Source organism: Raphanus sativus, chromosome 9 (assembly GCF_000801105.2).
Source record: "Raphanus sativus cultivar WK10039 chromosome 9, ASM80110v3, whole genome shotgun sequence".
Lineage (NCBI taxonomy): Eukaryota > Viridiplantae > Streptophyta > Magnoliopsida > Brassicales > Brassicaceae > Raphanus > Raphanus sativus.
The window spans coordinates 35,285,061-35,311,618 of NC_079519.1; the positions used below are offsets into that span (position 1 = coordinate 35,285,061).

At 31.3% G+C, this 26,558-nt stretch overlaps 2 protein-coding genes across 2 annotated transcripts; both read right to left on the reverse strand.

Moving 5' to 3' along the window:
• Positions 1-246: 246 nt before the first annotated feature.
• On the reverse strand, positions 247-1,338 carry LOC130499514 (uncharacterized; the record flags this gene model as incomplete). Its single annotated transcript, XM_056993649.1, has 1 exon — positions 247-1,338. A coding segment is annotated over exon 1 (819 nt), but the record flags the coding sequence as incomplete, so codon positions are not given.
• An 8,453-nt stretch (positions 1,339-9,791) lies between these two features.
• LOC108828396 (uncharacterized) lies at positions 9,792-14,696 on the reverse strand. The gene is made up of 15 exons (XM_056994624.1): positions 14,462-14,696; positions 13,851-14,146; positions 13,683-13,768; positions 13,458-13,603; positions 13,106-13,359; positions 12,940-12,994; positions 12,641-12,850; positions 12,412-12,545; positions 12,149-12,335; positions 12,023-12,082; positions 11,682-11,930; positions 11,352-11,610; positions 11,058-11,263; positions 10,921-10,971; positions 9,792-10,255 (listed from the first exon to the last, which is right to left on the reverse strand). The coding sequence occupies exons 2-15, from the start codon at positions 14,024-14,026 to the stop codon at positions 9,953-9,955; spliced, it is 2,376 nt and encodes a 791-aa protein (XP_056850604.1). The 5' UTR covers positions 14,027-14,146; positions 14,462-14,696; the 3' UTR covers positions 9,792-9,952.
• Between the last annotated feature and the right edge of the window lie 11,862 nt (positions 14,697-26,558).

A 26,558-nucleotide genomic window follows, 5' to 3' on the forward strand; every position in this document is an offset into this window, starting at 1 on the left:
ATAAGTCGTCTACTAAGTCGTCCAGCTGGAAGACCTTCCAGACGACTTATAATAAGTCGTCTACTAAGTCGTCCAGCTGGAAGACCTTCCAGACGACTTATAATAAGTCGTCTACTAAGTCGTCCAGCTGGAAGACCTTCCAGACGACTTATAATAAGTCGTCTACTAAGTCGTCCAGCTGGAAGACCTTCCGGACGACTTAATTAAGTGAAGATGGAAAGGTACCTGACTCAAGATAGCAGCTTTCATGAATCTGCGGCCTCTGCTGCCGTCGTAAGCCAGAATCGGTGGAGACGGACTGTTTGCTCTGGGTAGACCAATACTAGCACCCAATCCCGGAATAGCTTCGTACGCCCAGACCTGAAGAACTTGTATAAAGCCATCCACGGTGTAACAGCCAGTAATATCTTTGTTCCACAAAGAGTCCATCAGCACCTTAAACGCGACTCTCCCCCATGGATAATTCTCAAACCTTTCTAAATCCATCACTAGCCTTGCGAGAGTAGCTCGTGTAGCGCTTGAGAACTTTTTCCCTTCAATGAATCCAGTGAAGATGGAAAGGTACGCGAGTCGCTTGCGATCTTCCCTGGACCAATCCCCGCATCTCTTCAGTGCTGCTATTATCTGATCAGTACTTGGCCCAGCTTCCCGATGAACTCCCATCATCTCCCAGAAAGAAACCATCTGTGGGGTAACTTCACATTCTGGTGTCTCAAGGTCCTCGATGTAGTCGCAGTTTAGACCAGTGATGTTTTCAAACTCTAACAGTGAAAACCTCGCAGGTTCTGGACCAACGAGACACCACATCTCGTACTTCTTCTTAATGTCCAGCTTTAAACCGAGCAAGTGGTGAACCAGCCTTGAAGCCCAACCAAATCCCTGCTCCTTGAACTTGATGAAAACTCCCAATCTCGACTCCTTGAGCTCTTCAAATTCAGCATCAGTGAGAGCTTCCCTAAGAGCAGTATGCAACTTCGTGTTATCCGTATGATACGAAATGCTATTGTGGGGTTCTGGCTCTTCCCCTAATGTGTATAACCTACGGGGGAGTTCTGGAATATCCATCCTTTTTGTCTGCAAAATAATCAAAGACAACAATAGAAGTCAGAACACAAGCTAAATCAATCACGCCTTAATTGTTACTCCAGACGACTTAGTAGACGACTTAAATATAAGTCGTCTAGAAAGTCGTCCAACTGGACGACTTAGTTGACGACTTATATTTAAGTCGTCTGGAAAGTCTTCCAAATGGACGTACTAAGTCGTCCAGGTTGAAGACTTTCCAGACGACTTACTTACAAGTCTTCCAGTAGAAAAATTTCAAGCGGACCTGATTAGTCGCAGAAGGAGTTCGAGTACTCGTCATTGTGGTTATAGATCTGAAAAAATAAACGTGAAACGGTGAGAATGAGTAAATTGAAAGAGACAACGTTTTATGTTCATCTTTTCCACGAGTTTGATGACTTACCGGCGTTAGGGTTTACAGAGAAACGGCGCTACGGTTTACAGAGAAGAAGCGGCGGCGCTAGGGTTTAGAAGAAGCGGCGGCGCTAGGGTTTAGAAGAAACGGCGGTGCTAGCTAGTGTTTAGAGTAAGCGGCGGTGAGAACGTTGGTGAGCACGGTGGCGAGGGCGACGGTTTGTTCGGAAATAGTGGAAGCGGGGCGCTAGGGTTTAGAGGAATCGGCGGCGCTAGGGTTAGAAGAAGCTGCGGCGACAACGGTGAGAATGAAGTGAGATAGATAGCCGACGTTGAGAACGATGGTTGTTCGGAAATAGTGGGAATTCGAATCGCCTTTGATATCGCCGGTGAGAGAGAACTGTTAGGGTTTCTGTTCGCGGAAAATGAAAAAAAAAAAAAAAAATCACCTTATATATTGGGTAAATAATCCGGTTAGCTTTAAAAGTACATTGGTAAACTTTAAGGTTTGGTCCGGTTTAGACGACTTATTCTGGCTGATAATGTACATCAGACGACCTAATATTTAGTCGTCTGGGAACAGAAGACTAAATATTAAGTCGTCCAATACCCTAAAATGAACCCCTAAACTAAAATGACTAAATTAACTTACTAACCACGTTATAAAATCAAATTATACTTCAATAGTGTTTACTATACACAGAAACGAACACGCCTAGGTAATTTTAAAAATTTTCAAAAACGGTTTTAATGCTTTCCAAAATCTAACCCTAAGAACACATACAATACTACAACATATGTTGATGAAACATAAACTAAAGAATATCATGACTCACTACTTTCACTCATCTGGGCTGAAAACAATTGAAATTTGTTATATATTAATTTATATCTCTTAAGACATATGTTAATTACATAATTCCAATTTTTCACTTATCAAAATATTTTTTACAAAATTTTTAAATTATGTTTAAGAATAACTGTCCAGACGACTTAACTTAAAGTCGTCTGGACGACTTATTTTCAAGTCGTCTGTTTACAGACGACTTGCGAGGGGTAGAAACGTAAAAAAAAATCCGTTTTTTTGTTTGTTCACAAGGAGATAGTTGTAATTTCAATAGCCTTTTAAGTTACTTTTGCCTTTGACCCAAGTTGGGGTACTCTTTTGGGTTTGACTCCAAGTTTTGAGTCACAATTGGTAATTCTCCCTTCCAACAAAGGGGACAAAAGGGGCAACAGCCCAAAAAAACCAAAAAAGCCAGCCACAAAAAACCTAAGACAAGAAGAGAGAAAACCAACAACAGAAAAGAGTCACCCGGTAGAGAAATTTCAGCTCGAGATATGGGTCAAGACGAAATTGTACCACCTGCTTAAGCTCGCTGATGATGGAGGTAGGTTGCCGAAAGGTGCCAGAATGTAATCGAGCATTTATTTCTTTCCAAATCAGATAGATTGCCGCTTGGTAGATGAGACGATTTTGTGCTTACATTTCTTTATTTACATTATAGTTGTTTCTAATAATATACCAGCTCACACAGATTTTTCATACTATTTTACGATTTTTTGTGCATATTTGCTTTTATTAATCTGAGATATTCTAGACCTACGAAAAGAGTTTAGATTAACCTATAAAAAAGAAGTGTAACCTGCGGATATTTTTTATCTGAATATTTAAATTTTTGTGGAGTTATTTCAAACTTAGATTTTTTAGTTTTCCAAAGTTTGCCTACTACTAAACCATCCATATATGGTTTTGCGCATGACTTTTTATATTTAAAAATGACTTTTCATCAAATAAAAAAGTGTGTTGTAAAACAACACCGAAAAATATAAGAACTGTTTTATACTTTCTCTGTTTTTTAAAAAGACTTCTTTTGAAAACTTTGATGGAAATTAAAAAGTTGTATAATAGACTTATATATCTTTATTTAATATATGATTAGTTAAATAAAAAGTATTTTTTTGAAAATTTATTGGTCATTCAAAAAGGTAGAAGAATATTTAATATACAAATTATATTGAAATTATAAAATGATATTTTTAAAACAAAAAAAACATAAAGTAACATTTTTTATGAAATAAAAAGTATAACTACGCTTCATACTTGTTATTATGTTTTAAGCAAAAAACACTTGTTTTTATGTTTTTAAAAGGGGAAAAAATTATCAGTTACGAAAAAGATATCACCATATAGTTAGATATCTGAACAAAAGTAATACAAAAACTATATGATTCAAATGACAACATCCATGAATTATTATGTAACACATGTTTCGATTGATTAATATTGCATTTGAATGCTTTATCTATGTATGTTTATTAATCTTTTGCATGTATATTATGGTCTGTTTTTAAGAGTTTGGTTATCAACGGGAATTTGGAACAGCTTTTCATAATAATTAAGTTTAGAAAAACCTTCCTCAAAATGTATAATATTTTCTTGAATTTGTAAAAACAAGTTCCCGAATATGGGAATGCCTTCATAAATATGCAAATAGACATCTTGAATATAAGTTTTGTGTATATTTAAGAAATTTTTGTATAAAATTTTCCTGAATTTAATTTATATGCATATTTAATAAAAAATATTACTAATATATACATCTTTCAAAAAAAGATGTCAAAAATATATCTATATTCATATCTATATCTATATCTATATATATATATATATATATATATATACATCTTTCAAATTTTTACATTTTTAAAAAATATGTATAATATCTTTACAAATTTAGACATCAAATTCAGGATTCCAAAATTTTTAAGAAGTTTTTATACATATAATTCAAATTCACTAAAGTATTATATTATATTGTGAAGGTATTTCGGAATATACATTTAAGAATGTATTTTTACACACATTTATGAAAAAAATTCTAAATTTTATGAAGATATTATATTATTTTATCAATATTTGCTTAAGATAAAAATGATATTATACTTATTCAGGAAAGTTTTAGTAAACTCAAATTTAATAAGATATCATATATTTTCAAGGTCTTTATAATTTATTTTAGAAAATTATTATAAAATAAATAAAAAGATATTGAAAAAAAAAAATTCTAAAGACTCGTTTCATTAAAGATATATTTTTAAAAAATGTTTATAGATTATTTTGAACATTGGTGCTAGTTTGAGAACAAAAACTTGTTTTTTTGAACTGAAGCCATTTCACTATTTGAAGAAAGGGATATGGTTAAATATTTGTAAGAAAATTAACTCATTTGCTCTGCCGCCCAGGTGAATCCTTACCAATGGTTTATAACTTTATAATTTTTCTTACTCGCTTTGAGTTGTTCGTTATTATTTTATTGGTATTTTATTGAAATACCAAAATAAAAGTATTTTACGGAGCCCAAAAGGGTAATTAAAGAAATCAATTATCACTTATCAAGATAAGAAAAGAAGGCCACCCCTTTGACACCCGCATTAAATTATATATCATGATAGGATGATAGTGGCAAGTTTGTATTCGTTGTACACAATAACTCAAACTTACCGAAAAATTATTAAACAAACTACAATATGAACATGAAGAGTAGACAAAGGCACTTCCAAGTTCTGACTTCCTTTGGAACTCCTTTTTAATTATTATTAGATACAATATGGTTATTCGAGTAACATCATAGACTATCTTGACGAATACTGACGTCCTTGTAGAATAAAAGAATTATGTATTTTCTTCAATTTTTAAATTATGGCTTTGATAACTATACGTACTTGTATACTATATCTCTGGCAATTCAAAAACATATATACTTATGTTATGAAAAAATGATTAATGAACCAAATATTTTTCTCAAAGTAAATGGTCAATTTTCGAAAGAAAAATAAATTATTTAGATTCACGATTGACAAACACAAAAAGTAAAATGCATATTTATTTCCTTTTCTCTGGTCGGCAAGATTGAGTTGATTTAGGTTTCGCTTTTGAGAAGATGATAAAGAACATGTAAACTAATAAAACCACTATAAAAGGAGCTACTAAACATTTTATTAGTTTATTAGTTTCGTTTTGAATTGTGCACTACATTCCTTTGTTTATGTTAGTAGCGTGGGTGTACTTAGTTACACAATATTGGACATACGTTAAAACGATAATTATTGCATTATGCCATTCTGCATTCAACCAAAAACTTTCTACAGAGGAACAAAGAAACACGTAATAAATTTTCATCTCAGTTTCAGATTATGGACCAAAACCTTAACTATACATTTGCCAAATGGATGTGCTTTTGGTAACGTCTTTGATTTTTGTTTTGATAACGTCGTTGATGGTTTGGTCAAAGACACAATTTTGTTACATTTTCTAATTAATGGGTATCAAAACATGATCTATTGTCTTGTGTTATCCGAAAATGATCTACTCAAAAAAATACCATGTTAAGTTACAAAAAAAAGAAAAATACCATGTTAGTCAATATTTTCAATTTATCAACTAGAATGCATATGTAGCTTCTTGAACTGTTTTGGTCAATTCTTTTTCTATTTATGTAAACGTGACAAATCAAAACACTCACTCCAGGATAACTATCATTTGACGGCGAGTGTGTTTGAACTTTATATATAATTAGGCAAACATTCTCAAGGATTGATTATGAAATTGAAACACATATATAATGATCAATATAAAGTTATTTTGTCCTTGCTCATAAAATTCGGGATTTTTTACTTATTCTTCGATGAGGATTTAAGAGACGTAGAATTTATGTGTTCTATCATAGCTAACCAACACTTGGAGGAATAGCACAGCAAGTACAAGTATTAGTAGTAGAAAAAAATGCTTTTGTAGCTTTGATAATCTTTGTTTCAGATTCACACTTTTTTAACTACGATTCACATAATAGAGAAAAAAAACGTAATATTTTAGTCTCGTGTTTATATGGAAAAAATGTAACTAGAAAAGATAGAGAAAAAAAAAAACATATTCGCTTTCAAGAATGTCTGACAAATGTTGACTAATCCACTGTACAACAAAGCATACAGTTATAAGCAAGCAAAAGTCGTCAAAGACCATAGCACTCGTGCAACCTATTTCACATCTATGTATTAGTTTTGGGCTGTCTATTTTTTTGATAAGAAAGTATTATACTTTCAAACAACCTATTAAGCAACCATCACATATTCCAAAGACCAAGTAGCTATGTGGTGAACTGGTGATCCATTTTGAATCTTGATTAGGAACATACTTGTTAACAGACGATGAATACTAATTTTTTTCTTTTTATCACGTTAACTCTTTTAACGTTAGAAAATGATGAAACGAATATTAGCAGAATTTAGGAAATTTTTTGAATAAGTGCCAACTTTTTTCATATCATGTATAACGTCATAACGTCATAATATACTACTATGCGTACTTCATAACATCATACATAGAACGGGATCTAATAGGTTCTAGACACTAGGATGGCCGATCCAAACGGTTTTCTACATGTGTCGTTCATTTTATAAGCATTGTTTTAGCTTAGATCAAATTGCAGTCTAAGAAGAGGCCATAGCAAATAGCTGTCTTGCTTACAGGTTGACTAGTCAAACCTGTACGTGCGTATCAAAATGGTGGTCCTATTGCACTTGAGATTTCTGGAAGAGGACACGAATGGGTATATTGCGTACCTCAATACGTTTGGCAGAAAATATCATAATGGTTTCTCGATCCTTTGAGATTGGCAACATCTCTCGAGCTTTCCATCTTTCTATTTTCATTTCAAAAACGTCCAACAACAAGTATGCAATTAAAAATATCCCATTTGACTTGTCAAAAATTACTAAACTTAGATAATTGGTCCCAAAGCAAATATATTCAATACAACTTTCGCTCTTGACAATTGGCACGTACGGAGACAAACAATTTATAGCACAAATAATTAATCCTTTGACGCTAACTTTACCTAGACATAGAAACACATGTGGTGGAAACTATAGTAGTAACGTCGTCACATGCATGTGTGACGCAACCTACAGTCAAATAATTGTATGCATCTCCTTTTTTATCGGGATGGGCCGAGAAAAATGAGTTAATCATGGATCAAACGCTACAGATCCTAATAATTGATGCACAACAGAACCTTTCATGATGATGATAGACCTAAAACCTACACAATGCCCCAATTTTTTAGCATGCAGATAGATCCCTGTCTTAGGTAGACAAACTTTCAAGGAATTATGGTGTACATAACAAGCGAGAAAACCATGAAAGAATGAGCTGGGGAATATGTAGATATAGGATTTAGTAGTTTATGTGTATCTTCATATCATACGTCTGAATAAAATCTAAAACACGGGATTTTCCCAAGTTATCTCAGTTTTGCATAAGGACTTCCGTATATTTTTATATCAATGGGACTGTGAACTATTGATCTTCAGAACGCATTTAAGTATATGATTTGAACCTGTAGGGCAATTACTAACGAGTGAAGATAGCTTAATTAGAATAGGCAGTTTAGATAGGTCAAGGTGTTTGATCAAAGCAAAAGATAGGTCAAGGTGCATGAATACATTTTAAAGAATCACAGTAGAATTTGAACGAATAACGTGTAGATTTTGATGAATCATTCTAACGTAGAAATGACTTTAGGATGTTTACATCATTTTGTTTCTATAACCTTAAGCATTTTTTTTAAGAAGAAATAAAAAGAAAACCCTAGTAATTGTATTGACAAAGAAAGCGTTTCAATTTTACATAAGAAAACATTTTTAGTAGTACAAATGAGTTAAAATTTGATCATAGGATGACAAATCTAATGCACAGACTATGGGATAAGACAAAATTAGGAACACTATCTGTGATTGAACAAAAAGGTTAGAGCGACTCATTGAAAGGGGGAGAATGATATATATACAATTTATAAATTACAGATAGCCACCGACGAATTCAACAATGGATTTAGTTGTAAAATATTAGCAGAGTCGAATGATTATTGCTAAATGCTAATGAAGTTTCAACTAAGCAGCTACTGCTGCTAATAAAGTTGCAATTGTCGTTGCAATTTTTTTTAAACTCTTACTTTATTATTTTTCAGAACAAGGTTTCTTGACTATGGCCATATTCTTATATCATAAGAACATATAATAAATCATAAATAAATGGATTTTTTTGGCTTCAGTATAACTGACTTTAATAATAATAAGGAATATCTCTAGCTAGCCGATCCATTTCGGTTGCCATTGTTCAGTTTTCACGTTCACGACCGTGGACTGTAAGTGTATCCACATTTTTTTTTTATTTTTTTTCAACACCATCATTATACGAATTCAACAGTTGAAAACTTTTTTCAACATCTTCATTGTGCAGTGCAGAGTCTTAGGAGCATGTATTCAAAGTATTTCGCCTCTGTTTCCCTATAGAGGTTCCTAGTAGTAGTCTTCATTCTTGTTGTCCATGGAAACCATATAGCATCTTCCATTAGTAGCATCTTCGTTGTTCAATTTGTTTTCTCTAGCCACCCTCTGAGAGCATGAGTTTGTATGGAACCATTAACTATAGAGATTTTTACTCTACAATATTACAAGGATCACTCTAAGACTTCTCTACATTTAGACCATGTACAATGGTTTCTTTCAACATCCTCTTTTTTTTTTCTTTTTAACATTCCATATCATATCATGTACAATGGTTTCAATAATCATTTTTCTCTTCCACCTAAAATTCAACACCCACTTCACCTTTTTAATTTTATTATTAAAAAAAATTAACACCCTACCTTATCATTTTTAATTCATGCTTTTATCTTTTATAATAATAACTACATATTAATAATTTTTTGATTATAATTAACTTAAAAACTGAAATAACATAACTTTTAATAAGAAAAAATTTGAGCGTTAATATGAGTATTATTGGGATCCATTTAAAAACTGTTTAAGATACTAAAATTGTAAATTAAAGTGAAAAATATTTTTTTATATATTCAAATGAAACGAGAGTAGTCTATATTTATAGATCATAAGAAATTGTGAATTTTGATATAATTTTTATTTTTAAATTTTTTTTATTATATAATAAATAAATCCGAATTATTGAATGAGATAAAAGAACAAAAATTTGTGCCACATTTGTTCCATGTGGCTAGGCTGGGCTGGGCCACATATACAAGTTGAAAATTTACTACATCCTTGAAGCTACCTAGATATGTTACAAAATTTGAACAACTTCACTGTTGAGTATTCAAGAGTTGAAACTTCCATTATTGTGGATAGTCTTACAATACTACATGGACTGTTCTAAGATTTTATGATGTTTACAATTTTACATATAGACCTCAATATCTCAGCCCATCAAACCATTTAAACCCAATATTTAACTTTTCTTGTATTGAATCCCTGAGTAAATTTCTCAGAGGATAAGAGATGGTGAGTTCAAGTCATGAGTGCAAAATTGTTTTTAATAAATTATCACATTTGTAATAAATTTAAACGGTCTCTCTTTGCGGCCTTGTAAAATTCTGCACCGGGCACTGAGCTAATATACAACAGTTTATAGTCCCACCAAAATTTGTACAAAGTTCAACATCCTGTTCTGGAAAAATCAGCGGAACAGATCTTGAAATGACCACATTATGAATCTTGCAAAGATGTCAGACTCCAAGAACTCTATGTGAGCAGCACGTCCAATGAACGAGTTCAGGTTACGTCCATGCACAGACATGTCGAAGTTAACATCGCAGCGCATGAAAATCCTTTGCTGATGCGGCGCTTCAGGGGCTGGTCCACGTAATTGGTCCATACAATTATTCAGCATTTCCAAGAATGCGATTCCCCTTTTTGTACTGTCGAATGAAGCTGGTTGGCACGATTCAATTCTTGCTGAGTGATATGGAACATAACCATCCTGCATTGTATAACAGTCACATAACAAAAGATGTTTCATTAACTTCACAAGTCTCAAACTTGTTCACACAATCAACCTTAAAGAGGAAAGAGCAGTGTTCTAGAAATAGATAGGCAGTAACTAAACCTAGAAAACTAGCAACTAGCCGGATAGGCAATTATTGATTATATTTTACATTTATATAAACTATTTTAGTTTTTGGATTTAGTTATAAAATTATTTTGATGAATTATAAAGCGAAAGAAATTAGATAAATTTGTGAATTAGTACCAAGATTATAGCTTAATTTAATAGATTTAGACTATAGATAGATTTATACCAATTTAAAACAATTCAAGACATTTGTTCTTTAGGTCAGCTCCATTGATATCGAATTCTTTTCGAAAGGTGGAAGGAATAGATTTGTGAACATATACGGATTTTAGGCTCAGTTTATGTCTTTGTTTTATTTTGTTTGGTTTATGTTCTTTGTTTTTAGTTTCTTATCGACACTATGTATCTCAACTTTCTTCGAGTTAAAAAAAAAACAATTTAAGACAGTTTTAGCCAATTTGAGTCCTATAAATCAGATTCTTCAAAAAAAAAACTAAGATTTTAAAAAAAATCATTTGACCAAGTTGCCGTCTAGACCGATTTTTAGAACCATGGGGAAGAGTAAGTAGTACCTGGGGTGAGGACAGGAGAATTATATTTTTGAAATGTTCCAACGTCTTTTGCTGAAAAGGATTCAAAACCAAATATTAGAACAGAACAACAAAAACTGAAGCTGTGAAGAAAAGTTGAGATGTTTGTCTCTAGAGACCTTGCAGAGTTTGTAAAAGAAAGTCTGCCGGAGATCAGGATCATCAGTGAGTGTGAGCTGATGAATAACCTGTGTACTCTTCAACTTCTTTAAGAGCCAAAGTCCTGAGTTAAACAAAGAGTTTGTACTGTACAGATAACCCAAGTGAGGACCCGAAAGCGATAGATATGTATGTAGATACTTCCTGAACGGTTCCATCAAACCATCTGAAACATCAAAAAAAAAAGAAGATGAAACGAAACTAAAAAGATGAATCTACTTCAACATCAACGAAGATTTCTAAAGAACATTTACCAGCAATTGCTGTTCTGATGATGACGTTACCAATAGAATGCCCAACAAAACTCAACTTGATGCTTTTCAAATGCCCTTGTCTCGCATACCTATCCTTCTTCCTCTTGAGAAAAGAAACTACTTCTTGTGCCAGCCTTTGTCCCATTTCCCTGAAATCGCCATGTGTTTTCTCCTCATTTGCCTCGGACATGAGAAACTCTGTCTTCGGATCTATCATAAGCCACTGGTTCCGGACAAGCCTCAAGTCCAAGTGATGCCCCTATTATAGCACATATCAACAAAACTCTATCAACTGAGTGATAAACAGATGCTACTAGATAAGATACTTGCCTGGAAACCATGAACAAAAACAACTATCTTTAGCTCACGAGCACTTTTCTGGGAGCTAGTAGCTTTTGTTTTCTCCCCTTCATCATTGACCGCATTAAGCAAACCGGAATCGAGCATATCCACATGTCTCAAGTAAGAGTTATCACTTAAAGTGCGTCTTGGTGCATTCAAGACACGTTCGATTATAATAATAGGAACTCTCATAGGATCTCCAAGTATTTGCATGTCTTGTATTGACCGATTGTTAATCTACACCACACAAAAAAAAAAAAAAAAATGCATTGACACATCAAAATCAACAGCTTGTCATGTCAAGAGGGGACAGAGAACACAGAACAAACCCGCATTTGCGCGATGCTTCGACGGTGGAGTTCAGCACGGTTAGCTGCAAGTTGTGCAGGCTGCATCACAGCAAAAACTTGGATGAGCCAAGTTCAACAAAATTTGGTAAATACTAACAAACTCACATCAGTCAACTTCAACACACTAGAGGCTCGTTTGTGTGCACTGTGGTTTATGATATCACTCATTCCACTGTTTATAAAATGATGTGGCATTTCAACCTTAGAGTACACCATCCATATCGACCATTCGGCTCTACGATCTTTCCTCCAAACATCACGAAGATATTCAAGTATTTTTGTGTTATTATCCCTATAAAAAACCAAGAATGTTGATCTTAGCTTAAAGAGAACGATCTTAGATCAATGAAATGTCCAAAAGAAATTACCGGTGAAATCCAAGAAACGTGTTCCAGAGATAATGAAGCTGGGTGCCAAGTAAGTGGAATAAACGAGTTAGATGATCCTTGGAGAGCTCATGAAGCCAGTCATCACTTGCTAGATCAAATGTAGTATGCAACTTCTGTACCAAAGAATGGAGAAATAATAATCAAAAGAAGAAGAAAAACAAATAGTCAGATAAAAAATCAAGTTAGCATCAAAAATAAAGAAAAGGACCTCAAAAGGACTGTTTTGTTCCTTGCCTTGTCCTGAACCGGCAACTGCTATAACATTGTTCATATCTGATACAAAGTCAGACATATCAATTGATTTTCCAATTGCCTCGCTAAGTCTTTTCATCTCCTCCAGTAGAATGTCGCGTGCTCCTAGTAATGCTTTAACGAATGACACCATTTTCTTGTCGGCAGAAGCAAGCAGACCAAGTGCCTAGTGAATCAACAAAAGTTTGCAACCAAAATCAATAAGAAATTGACAAAACAAAAGACTGAAAAAAATACAAAATCATAAGGACATACTTTCTTGAAAGATTGAGCACTGCTGCCACTGACATTTTTACTGTTACTTACCACTCTGCATCAAAACACGTTGAGACTTGAGATATCAACTAACTAGAAATATAAAGTTATAAGCAGCAGATAAATTAAGTTATGTAGAATGCAAATATTTTTATTTTTGACAAACCTCGATAGAGTTGAAGGTCGTCTATAAGCAGCAGATTTCAACACACTGATGTGGACACTCACATCGATAAGAACCGCATGGAGCGTATCAAAATGCACAGGACAATACGAATGCAACCCTGTAAGAGCCTTAGGTGGAATACGAAACTCATGAACCGCAGCAGGCAGAGCTTCTAATTGCTTCGTCGATGAATTATCCATAGAAGGAGCATACATGAGCTCAAATTTCAATATAGCAGCCGATGTAGCCGACCCCTGCGTAAACCAAAGATTCATTTCACAACCTTCATTATAACAAAACATAACTTTTCGAAAATTTGTTAGGATGGGTAGTGAGAGTAGAGATTGTTTACGTCGTATCTTTGAAGTGGCAAAGTGAATGAGATCATCATACAGAGACGAACGTCCTGCCTTGCGTATTTGATTTGGAAAGGCTGTGTGAAGAAACTATTGTCTTTATCATCTATCCTCCACACTCCATTAGAGCCTGATTCGAGAGCTGTAACAAAACCAATCCTCTCTCTAAATTATACTCAAAATAGACTCACACGAACGCAACAAGAAAGAAACAAACCAACCTTCATACTGAACGACTCTTGAAGGAATACCACGAGTCACGTTATCACCGTCCTCCCATCTCATGGTGATTTTTATTTGATACCATCTGATGAAATAAATGATTAGAAATCAATTTCTATTAAAAAAAATATGTTGGAAGTAGATAAGAAGCAGGATCCTTTACATACCCTTGTTGGAAAAGATCAAGGTTATGGAACCTGTGGATATAAATGGCAACTTCTTGAACCGTGTCAACCATTAGTACTCGCTTAACCCTATGATCTATGCAAGGTTTAGCGTCAAGCCTCTTTGCTTGCCTACTTCTTCTTCTCAATCCAAATAGCCATCCGAGATGGCGTAACATATGTGGAAATAGAAACGCACATCACTTTCTAAAAATCTTGGAATGTGTGTGTTTCTCAAAGACCATCCAAGGACTTTGAATCAGCTCTTTCAAATCTTTGAGCTACAGAGGAACAAGGACCTGCAACAAAAGGATCATTCAGAATCTCAGTTCAGTTAATTCAAAATAAATGTGATCGTCTCATATGAAAGCAAAACAGATTATGCAAACAAGGTAACAGCTTTAAGAAAAGAAGTCATCAAAATAACCAATGGGAGATAATACCAAATCGGTGCAAAACATTATATAAATATTAAGAAAAATATAGCAGAGGAGATAAAACCCAGAAAACAAAAACTAATAAAGACAGAAACTTGATCGAGACCCATCATTTGTCAGAGCTTATATTATAGCATCTAATAGCAATCACATTCAATCACAGAGCAGGAACAGAACCTGTAAGCCTTCTCAGAAAAAAGATCTGACGATTCCCAGAACACGATTGGTTAGGTATCTTTCATTGTGTATTTAGCTTCTGGGGAAGAAATGGAGAAAAGGATCTGAGGAAACTATAGACGGTAGTACAGGAACAGCATTTTGTTCGAGCAATTTGAGGATTTTAATTATTTCTTTTCAGAAAAAGAAAAAGAAATAAGCAGTGGTCGGATCTTTTTAATTAAAGTTGTCGGGTAAGAAGGATGAATGTTCATACGAGAGACCATCATCGCGATCCACGCCGTGTCGTTCTTTTCGATTCGGACAGTGAAGATTCTGACCCGGTATGTTTCGGGTAACTTGACTATTTTTACGTATGGGCTTTGGTTATATCAATGGGCCGCCATATATTATGGGATCTGGCACGCTAAGTTTCGGATACCTTCACCTGTTAGGCTTCGTGGCCGACAAAACTTATGGCCGAACCATATGGTCGAATTCTGACACCGTCGGTTTATAAAAAGAAACCTCACTCTTTAATATAGTCTAGATGTACTCTACAACGAAAGAGCAATACTCAAGATCTGGGTGTTGGTTCTTGTTCCGGTTCAGATTAGTCTCTCCGATTTTTGGATATTTTGATAGTTGAAACATATAGGTTTTACTCGAGTTGTTTTGTTATTTTTGCGGTCGGTTTTGGTATGGTGTCAACCATATTTGCGTTGCGTTAGTTAAATTTGTTTATGGTTCGGTTTTTATTCAACTATCCTAAACCCTAAACCCTAAAATCTCAATTATAAACCCTAAATCTTCAACTCCAAACCCTAAACTATATATCCTAAACCCTAAAACATCAAATCTAAACTCTAAATCATAAACCTTCAATTCTAAACCCTTCATTAAAAGTTGTGGTAAATGGTTAGTGTAAACATGAAAAACGGTACCATGATAATGGTATTTTTGGCAATTTCTCATTATAAAATACAAGTTTTGACTTGAACTTATGCATAAAAATAAATTTTTAAAAATAAAATAAATCTCACAAAACATACACAAATCAAGCATAAATTTGTAATTAAATGATTATTATTTTATGTTCTTTATTAAATTAAACATCAAACAAAACTCGTTGCAACGCAACGGGTTCATATGTAGTTATGGATACAACTCAGTTATTGTATCTAAATTATTCAAAATATCCACAATACTAAAATTACCAGAAATTAATTAATATATCTAGGTTTCTAATTATAATTTAAGATACTTAAATTATTACAAATATTAATATAACTACTATTATTTTAATATATACCTACATTTTGGATAATCATTTGATTATTATGCCAGATCGAGTTTAATACCAAACTTTTAGGTATAGCAGTTTGGGGCTGTGTAGTTATATCAATTTCCGTTTGAAATTTTGGCCTTTTGGGTCTGGATATTTTCTGGACACTTAATCAAAGAAAATAGCAAGGGCGTTTGCTTTTGTTATTTAAATATTATAGTTTTGCTTAAAATGTTTCTTTGAACATTTTAGTTTATAGAACTAACAAATTATGTGATCTAACTACAGCTGAACATGTGATTTATTTTTCCTTTCAACGACTAAACAAAACATAAGATATCGTAGGATTAGGTTTTTACAAGACTTTACACCCAAGAAAACTAACAAATTCATTCATGTTTTTTGTTTGTTTGCCTATCTGTACAAAAATCAAAATATCGATAAAACAAAAAATGCATAATGTTTCAAGTTTTATATACTTAACAAGATGCCACTGGAAGATGTCGATAACATTCTAAAAAAATGAAGAAAATAAAGCGTTAAGTTTTAAAATTGGTATATCGGCTTTGCCAAGTCGATAAACCTTCGTTTGATACTGGCATTTTTTTACGGCATCTTCAAAGCCAAAAATTAGATGTACCCATGTCCAAACTAAAAAGAAAAAGAAATTCGGCTTTATCCTAAAAGTATCTTTGAAATCAGTATGTAATAGTATATAATTAAATTGTACATATATGGACCATTGTAGATTCCTTCGCAATTGTAGGCTAACGCATAAACCCATTGAAGAACAAAGTTGTTAGAAAGAGACGCATATTTTTGTAAAGCTAAATGGAGAAGATCGTTAGCATCACGAGTGGCATCTTCATTTATTTCTTCAGTTTTGTTTACCAATACAAAGTCTTAATGTTCTTTCCATACGCAGAATCTAACATTACATTAGGATGATTCCCTTTTTTAATTTTTTAATTTTATAGATAAGAACGTTTATTAAATTTTTTAAAAAACGTTTATTTAATAAGAATGTGCATGTATTGTGCCCACAAGAGTATATTTGTTTTTTCTTCTCTATGCTCAGGAGATTAACTATCTGGAGAAATATTTGCTTTTGCATTTATAGGATGTAGATAGCGTGCCATTATGGTACACCAAAACCTTTAATTATAACTTCAAAAACTGAAACATTAAGTTACAAAAATGTAATAGTCTGTTTCATATAGCCCACAGCCACATGTATACAGTTTTTGTTATTATACTATTTCCAATGATTTACTCTATATTTCTCTATAAGATAGAGTAATTCTATCATAGAGCTAGAGTTTGATCCAATAGTATTTTATTTTCGTTCTACCGTCGAGTATGACTCTAGGATTTTCTGTTTCAGATGTAAACATTAATGCTCATTGAGCTTTTTATAATATAAATTGTGTTACAAAAAATAAAAAAATAGACAAATTACTCTATATTTAAAGTAAACCTATTTTTTACTATATTACAAAGTAAAAATAAAGTATCATTAGAATGTTTTTACTCTAAACTATTTTTAAAAATTAGTTATAAAATGTCCTCATTACAATAATACTTAATATGCTGGTATGAATTTCGTACATTTTATCGATGTCAATACACCCTGAACATCATGATTACAATTGAACCATGAATATTTGAAATCTTGGATAGAAAGACTTTGTATCATTTTTGTAAACTGTTAAATTATATACATATGTGTGTGTGTGTGTTCCTCTTTGCTCAGCAGGTGGTGTGAGCTCTAGTGGTCTTTTGCTCGGCTAGTCTCTTCAGATGGATGACTGGATGTAATAGTGGTGGGTTATTGATGCGGTGGTGGACTTTCCAGTGAGCATTTGCCACTCATAAAACCTCCTTTTTCATCTTTGGGTGAGCCATGTGAAGAGGTTTAGGTTGTTCGTTGCTGTGGAATGTAATATGTTATTTATCGCAAACATTTCATTTGTTTAAAACATAGACAATAATAATAACTCTTAAAGTAAAATAACGTGTTTTTTTTGTGATACTCCGAGAACAAAAAGCAAGATAATCAAACATATCAAAAGTAGTATTTTATTGAACCGAATGAATAGAGTTTAACTAGCCTTAAAATAAGTTTGTGACACGTAAACGATTATCAGGAGATCCTCAATATGGTCTGAATTGAAGGGAGAGAGTTTAACTTGTCTTTCTTAAGGAATTACTCCTTCTATCATTAGGACCACAGGAGTAAGAGCATCATTATTGGTGAGCTAAAATAAAAGTCCTTAGCTTCTTTTTTTTTTTTGTCATGAAAAGCATAAAAGCAATCCTTATATAAGGGCTTTTCTCCTATTTTCTCCTCGATCCTCTTTTCTTTTCCCTTAAAGCCTGGCTTAAGGCCCTCCCAATATTGATGGTCTAATATCTTGGAATCTTGATCTTTAGACAAAAATCTATACTTAACCACCACCCACCTTCCAAAAAAATCTTTGCTCTTTGATTGTTGTCTGATTGTTATATAATCTTTGGAAGAGAAATATTTTCTCATCTCTGTGATAACCACCTTGACAATTTTATATGTAAAGATCATCGACGCACCAACTTATAGAAAAAAAAAAACTGTTTTATCATTGATATAATCGATGTTGATACTGATAAATGATATGTACGCAGATTTGAAATTCAACATAAATATTTATAACTTTTGTTAATAGTTTTATTTTAGATCTAAATTTTAGAAAGAAAATTCAGTAAATTTACACTATGAAATATATATATATATTTGAAAACACTATGAAATATCAAAAACTGAAATAAACACTTTTACATTTTTAGATTGAATTAAATATATTTTTTATTTTCTTAACTACTTTGAATTTATTTACGAATCATTTTATATAAACCAACTTTATATTAAAATAAATATAATAAACATTCAATCAATCAGTATCGAAGACTAACATGAACTAAAGTTTTGTTTTTCTCAAGTCAAAGTACTAAAGTATTATTTGAGTCGTGTTTGAACTACTCCGGTCGATAAGGTCTGACTGATTATTTAGAAATCTGGTGACATGACTGAAATGGGAATCCGAGAACTACTTTGGTGATATTTGTAAACCAATTTGTCATGTTTATTTCATAATTTATGAATTTTTTTTACTTTTGTTCCTAACTTCCAGAAAGTCGGCACTAAAGTTTCATAAAAAAAATAACGTCCTTTTACAACATGAATACCGTCCATTTTGCTAAGAATATTCTATAAAAATTGAATTTTCTGCATTTATGGTCAGGCCTGGTTCAAAGTTTTACTGGACCCTGAACAAAGTTTTCTTTTTACTTGAAAAAGATAGATAGTAATTTGTAAAAAAAGGACTGATTTTTTTTCAAAAAACTTTAGATTCTTAACTAATTTTTTTAAAAAAAATCTAGACCATGTGCAAATGCACCTTGGGCACACCCCATAAACCGAGCCTGATGGTAGTTTTTTTTTTCTGAAAAAGGGCTTACTCTGATGGTAGTGTTTTCTTTTTTTTTTTTTTTGATAAAAGATATAAGTGTTTTGTAAATACCATTTATAACTATATATTTCATCAGTTAGAAATTTTAATTTTAATGGGTTTCGACTTTCGACTATGAGAACATGATTTTCTTTGGAAAAACTGACATGCGTAATTCAAAGTTCTTTTTTCCTTGCTCAAAAGCATTGTAGCTTGATAATTTGGATTTTTTTTAATGGGGAAAACTTTATGCCAAACTCTTTCACGTGTCTTTGAATTTGATAAACTATATCGTATTGTAAATAATATGGACCTTTCACGTATATTATAAGAGCTGCTGAAATAGACATTGCACTAAAGAAAAGTAGGAATAAAATTCGTTTGGTCAATTACTTTACCATGTATTGCAATGCCAACACTACTTTATATGTTGCATTAGTGATATCGCCAAATCTCTTTCTGGTAAATATATTCTGACGTGAGATTGATATCCCACACCTAAATTTATCTTCTTGAATTGTGTCTTCGATTCAGAAGATAATTAATTGTTTTATCATCTTATATCTCCAAAATGAACACAACCACTTTTCAAAAAGATCACCACCACTTGAAGTTAGTCAAGAGTTATTACCGTTGACAAATACATAGTGTATATGTATATATATATTATCTGTTCTTTTGGTATTAATGCTAAAAATCATAAATCTTAATTATAGTTTCAATATCTCATTTAATACCAAATTTTAGCAAAAAATACATTCATAATTTAATAATCAGAGAAACTCTTGTAGCTTTGATGATCTATGTAGACTTAAGATACCTACAACTAAAAATGACAAATACAGATAACTAGAGATCAATCAACTTCAAAGACTTAAGTTGTCTTATGAAGAATTTCATGAGCTTAAACATTATCAAATGACTAGCTGGAAAGGACATCTCAATCCGATAACTAAGTATGACAAACATTCTATCAGCCATTAATATGTTTTTTCCCTGTTACCATCGTTTAAGCCGTCCAAGTTATACCAGTTTTTTTTCAACTGATTTATGACATTTTTTTTGTTTTATTACGTTGAATGGTTTATATGGCCAGAGTAGTTTCTGACTTTCTGTATACAAGAAAATATTTCAAGAGTAGTTGTTGCACGAACAACAAGAAGCTGAACAGAGCCTATATCCAGTTGTCCACTTTGTCCTCACGATTACATGCAACGGCTACTTGTTGGCTTTTCTCACACAAAAAAAGAAGTATATACTGTATAATTTTCGGCTCCCAAATGTCATACACGATTGTTGATGGATAAGATTTGCGTCATTGTGTGCACTGGTGTATGTATTAATGAAGATCGTGCCCGTCAAGAGGGAGCGATGTTGGAACTCCCTTTTTAACAGAAATATAATTTTCTTTTTTTACTTTTCCATTGGTTATTTTGGTCAGACTAGTGGTCGTCATCGCAGGATTAATAGTTCGTTAGAAAACTTGCAACGAGCACTATATTCTACTATATTCAAACATAATAGATTTAAATTGAATGAAAAGAAGCAATGAAGTATGCAAGTTGAAATGATCAAAAGACAAAAAAAAACATGTCATTTCTCTTGGTCTTTTTTTTTTTTGTAGCACATCGGGTAGAACAACCAAACTTGAGTTGTATAAATATGTTCACCCACATAATATTGGTTAAAGGTTTCAAAGAGAGAGCGAGAGAGGGAGTTCCAAATAAAATTAAAGGCCCAATAAAATCTTTTCTAGACTAAATTAATTTTTTATTTATTTTGTAAGTAACTAATAAATCACATCTAAAATTTAAATTCTTTTTTATGTTTTATAACTAAGGTAATGACTATATACTTATTATCTTATATTTTTTATTTATATAATTGAATTACAGTGAAACCTTTATAAATTAATAATGTTGAGACTACACCAAAACTATAAGTTTTATTAATTTATAGAGATTATTAATTTATCGATATAATAATTGAACAAAAAACTTAATTTAGGACTGTAAAGTTATATTATTTTATAGAGGTTTTTAGTATATATTAATTTATAGAATATTAATTTAAAGAGGTTATATTGTGTGTTATAATTAAAGTTATGCTAGGTCATAATTACGAAAGAGTCATGTCATATATTTTGTTAGTCATATCATTATTATTTTTTTAAATAATTGTAGTGATGACAAATGTACAAATCACTTGGTAAATAATATATAGGGAATGAAACTGCATTTTAATCGTATATGCTGTGAGTAGTTGATTTTCATTGATTGATCATTACTTTACATATTCTTTGAGTAAAATATTTGATGATGCAATAATTAATTAAACTACTACTTTAATGATAGTAAATTTGAATGTATGTGCTGTGAACAAATGCGAATCAACTTAGTAAACAAAAAAACAAAAAAACAAAATGTATTGAGACAAATACTCATTTATAATTTCTTATTATTATGTGAATGAATAATTTTACCAACTTTAGACCGTATTTATAACAGCCTCAAAATCCAATTTCCTTTTCTATAGGAATATTTTTTTGTCATAAAAAAGTACATATTTTATCTAAATTTTTTTTTCCTTAAACGAAAGGTGGACTTTTATTGGTTCACAAAGATTTAAGACTGTCCAAAAAATGTGTTTAACAAATTGAAAATGCTATCACTAATTTTAATTTTTAAAAGACATCTACAAATATTAAAATTAATAACACCATAGGATTTTCTAAAAATTTTTTTTGAAGGATTTTCTAAATTCACAAATGATAATTTGCCATTTTAACATAAAGAATTATAAATACTTGATTCAATAGAATCCCTAAAACTAAAACTATAATGTATAAACCCTTGTATTATTACATCGACTCCAAATTGGCTATACTTTTAGTCTTTTACAGTTAGTTCTCTCCAACAGTCAACATTAATAATAGACACATCTATCTTATTAAAACAGAAACATTTTGTTGGACCTAACATTTATTTTGTAAGTTTTTAAATTAAATACACTTTTATACTTTATAGTTAAACATACATTAAATCACTAATCTTTCTTTCTTTATATTACTATCCATGTTTCCAAACAATATACTTATTTCTTTATACTACTATCAATGTTTCCAAACAATATATTTTATACTACTATCAATGTTTCTAAACAATACAATAAGTAATCTTAGTTATTTTATATCTATCATTTTCTCTTTAAAATTTTGTAGAAACGTCATAATTTCATAAATTGCCAAATAATGAACTTTAAAATTTGGATTATAAGATTACAAATTATGAAACTATTACAATTTAAATCCAATTAGATTACATATGGGTCATCCATCAGTTCAATCGGTTAGTCTCGGGTTTTAGTGATTTTTTAATATGAATATTTTAAAAACATAAATTGAATTGTCAGATCTCCGGATTAACCGGTGTTGTCACAATCGGGTTGAATTTAAAAACACTGATTTAAATGCAAAAATATTTTAAATACACACTCTTTAAAAATTACCAAAATATTTGTTAAGTTATTAGTAAAATTTTTCATCGTAAAATATCCCGCGCTTCAAAAAGCGCGGGTCAAAATCTAGTGTTTTGTTATAGTAATATCACTGTTTCGTTGAAAACAAATCTCAACTGAAGGATATTTCAACTACGAGGGATTTTAGTGACATCACATGTATAATTTTTCTGGACCGTTGGTTTTGCCAATAAGTTTTTTTTTTCTTTTTTTAAAAAATGGTGTCAACCCAAATATCATAATTAGTACTTTTTGTTAATTAAAATTGAATATCTTGCACAGACGTTACTTGCTTTACAATTATGGGTTCACTGGTTAACTGAAGATTCACCTCCACCTCAAGTTTTGATTTTTTAGGCAAATAACCCCAGATTCTGAGGCGTTACTGAAAGGAGCTGCCTCCCTATGCCATTTGTTGAAAAATTCAATAAATGCCATTATGGTTTGTTTAAGTTTTAAGTAGGTCTTGAATCTTTCCAGAAATTATGAATTAAAAGAAATCCCTTGTTATTTTGCGAGTACAGCTAATACGCAACAGAATACAAAGAAGTCAACCTTTCACATATATGAAGTCTTTTGTTGATCATTATAAAAATAAGACTAGGCACTTTTTGAACGATTTCAAAGACATGTTCATTCGTTGAAAGAGTTCATTGAAGAACTGGAACAACTTGTCTTTTCAAAGGTGTTAGAGGTGTTTGCAAATTGCAAATGAGAAGCCTCTTTGGAGTTGGGAGTATATTTCACTTTTTGAACTTAGTTCGCTTACTTATAATTGTCTTATTTATCCAAAAATTAGCATAATGTTGTCTCTATATATAAATAAATATCTTCAGTTATGGGGAATCTAGAAATATTTTTACATTATATGCACAACTTTATTATGTGTATAACTTTATAAATTATAGTAAATCCATTTATAAAATTAGTTAATACATTATGTTTTGAAAATACTATACGTGCGCTCTTTGGAAAAAAAATTATCGGTGCATATGCAACTTTGTCTCTTTATTAGCTCACCACTCTTCAGTCCGACATATTTACATAAATTATTTTGTTTAAAAGGTTGTTTGATAGGTATCTGAAATGGCAAAGTGTTATTTATTAGTCAAAGTGTCAAACAACTAGTTATCTGACCTGATGTGGAATCAAATTTATACTCAAAAAATCATGTATATACTAATTGCCTAAAGCATGTTTATTGTAGAATTCTTATCTAAAAGATGATTCTTAATTTTTTTTAGTTAAAGTTAAAAAAACAGTTTTTATATTACGTTAAAAACTCTACCTTAAGAATCTTGCAATAAACATAGCCTTATTTAATCGACAGTTCTTAGTTTTTTAGTTAAAATTAAAAGGCGATTCTTATATTACGTTAAAAACTCCACCCTAAGAACCCTGCAATAAACTTAGTCTTATGAATCGGTAAAAAAATTTATTATAATAAAGATAAGCGTAACTTCAGCCCCACAATTTTAAGATAGTAATAAAGTTTGAAGTAATTTTTATTAAATTATAACTTAAATCTTCTTTAAACATAAATTAAAAATTAATTATTATTAAAATTGTTATTAAATATATTTGTTTAAATATTTTTTATTTAGAAGATTTTAGTTTAAGATTTAAAGAGGTTTTTTTTACCGATTAAGAGATTTTAGTTTAAGATTTTGGTAGTTCATCTAAAATCACAATAAATTTTACGGTTCATGTAAAATCATTTAAAAAATCATTAAAACTTAAAACATTTCAAATTATAAATGGAGTACATCCATTAATTCTCTTTTTATTCTGTTCACATTTTGAAATAAATGAGTCAATATCTTTTTCCAGAGAATCACCTGAAAATAATTGAAAACCTACAAGCAAAAAGACGATGGTTCTATAAAGTGAATTTGTATTATTTGACCTGATTGAGGTCGAGGAACCTGTTCCAATTACCAGTTTACCAAGATAGCAGAATTGATTACTTCACCAATTAATAGTGTTGTTTCATATTTAATATATTTTATAAAGGAAAATAATATAATAAGAGTTTATCAAATTATATAATGTTTTTAAATAAAATTAATAAAAAATCCTAATAGTTGCAAAAAACACTGTTTTAAATTTTTTTAACACCATCAATAAAACATTAAACCATAAATCATAATTCATTGGATAAACCAAAGATACTAAACACTAAATCTTAAAAACACTAAATCCTCAATTCTAAATTTTAAACATTTATATAAATCTTAAACACTAGGATTTATGGTTTACCCAAAAATTTATAGTTTATCCAAAAGTTTATAGTTTAATGTTTAAAATTTATGGTTTAAGAATTAGAGTTTTATTGTTTTACTCACAGTGTTAAAAATACTAAAAGATTCCTTTTTAGCAACTACTGCTGTGTTTCATTTATTTTATAAACATAATATAAATTAATAAATTTTATTATTTTATTTTTATAAAATATATTATGAAATAAAAAAATACTATTGGTTGGTAGATTCACCTCCTATAAAAAAAAACTCTTTTATAAGGCAACTTTGTTTAGTTAAAAAAACAACCTTGTAGTAAAATAACCATTTTAACTTTTAACTTTGATTCACTAAATTCAAACCTTTTCATTTATTTATTTATTTTGGTTAAATAATCTAAACTAATTTTGAAAACTAAACGAAAATTATAATTCTTATGTACATCAACAGTGCTCATGGCTTCATGATATGCGTTATTTAAATACAAACTGTTCATCAATAAGTAATATTTCCAAATTTTTGAAACAAAAAAAATCTAATTTCTCAATTTTTAGAATAAAAGAAAAAATTGGAACATCTTAGGAAGGAAATTAAAATAGGTAAAAATAGCCATTTTGGTTAAAATTATATTCAAAATAATATTCTAGATATAAAATTATGGAAGGTTTTGTTAGGGTCTAGTTTAATATTATACATCCGGTGGGCTAAGAAAGATCCAACTGATTAGTCTTCTGGGAATTTGACCACTGGCGCCAGTCAGACCCGATTGCTCGTAAAAGAAATTAGTTATCTTTATCGTCTGGACACATGGATAGATAAACTTTAGTTGACGTGGAGTTGAATCCAGATCCCTTAGGGACACTTGAGATGCCATGCGCCATCCGACCACGTCCATGTGGTTATCTTCGAAATTTTGGGAATGTGCTTTATGAATTTCAAGGGGTAAAAGAATTTGATTAAACAATATATAAACTAGTTACAACTTCTTTAAAATGTATATCTGAAGCTTTTGAAAAAGAACATGATGATAAATATTTTGTATTGGTTACTACTCTCAAAGTTTCTTTCCCTGGCAGTAAATATTATATTGTTATTAGTAAGAATTCATAAGCATTTGTTTCTTCCATAACTAGACAGGAGTAAGAATTTATAGATATTTGAACACTGATAAGCAGTGTTTTTAAATCCGGCCCGAACCACGGTCAGACCGGGTTCAACCGCAAACCGGACTGGGTTAATGCCAAAGTGGTAAGTTAAAAGTCTAGTCGAGAGCAAAAGATACAATTATCATACTGAAAAAAATCTTGCAATTTTTTTTGTATAAATTCGCTTTATTTATATTTTACAAAACAATCGAATAATCATTATAGAATCTGAACATTAAAATCCTCCTCTATAGGTGGGCTCATGTCTAGTCTGGAGCAATCACACATCCCAAGCCGCATTAAAAAGAAAACATTTAAATCATTTATAAGAAAATAAAAGTTGAAATTCAACACGTATTTACGTATACGTCTCGTCGGCATATATGCTACACTACACTATATATTATATGTACATACATATACAGGTATGTCTATATATAAGATTAT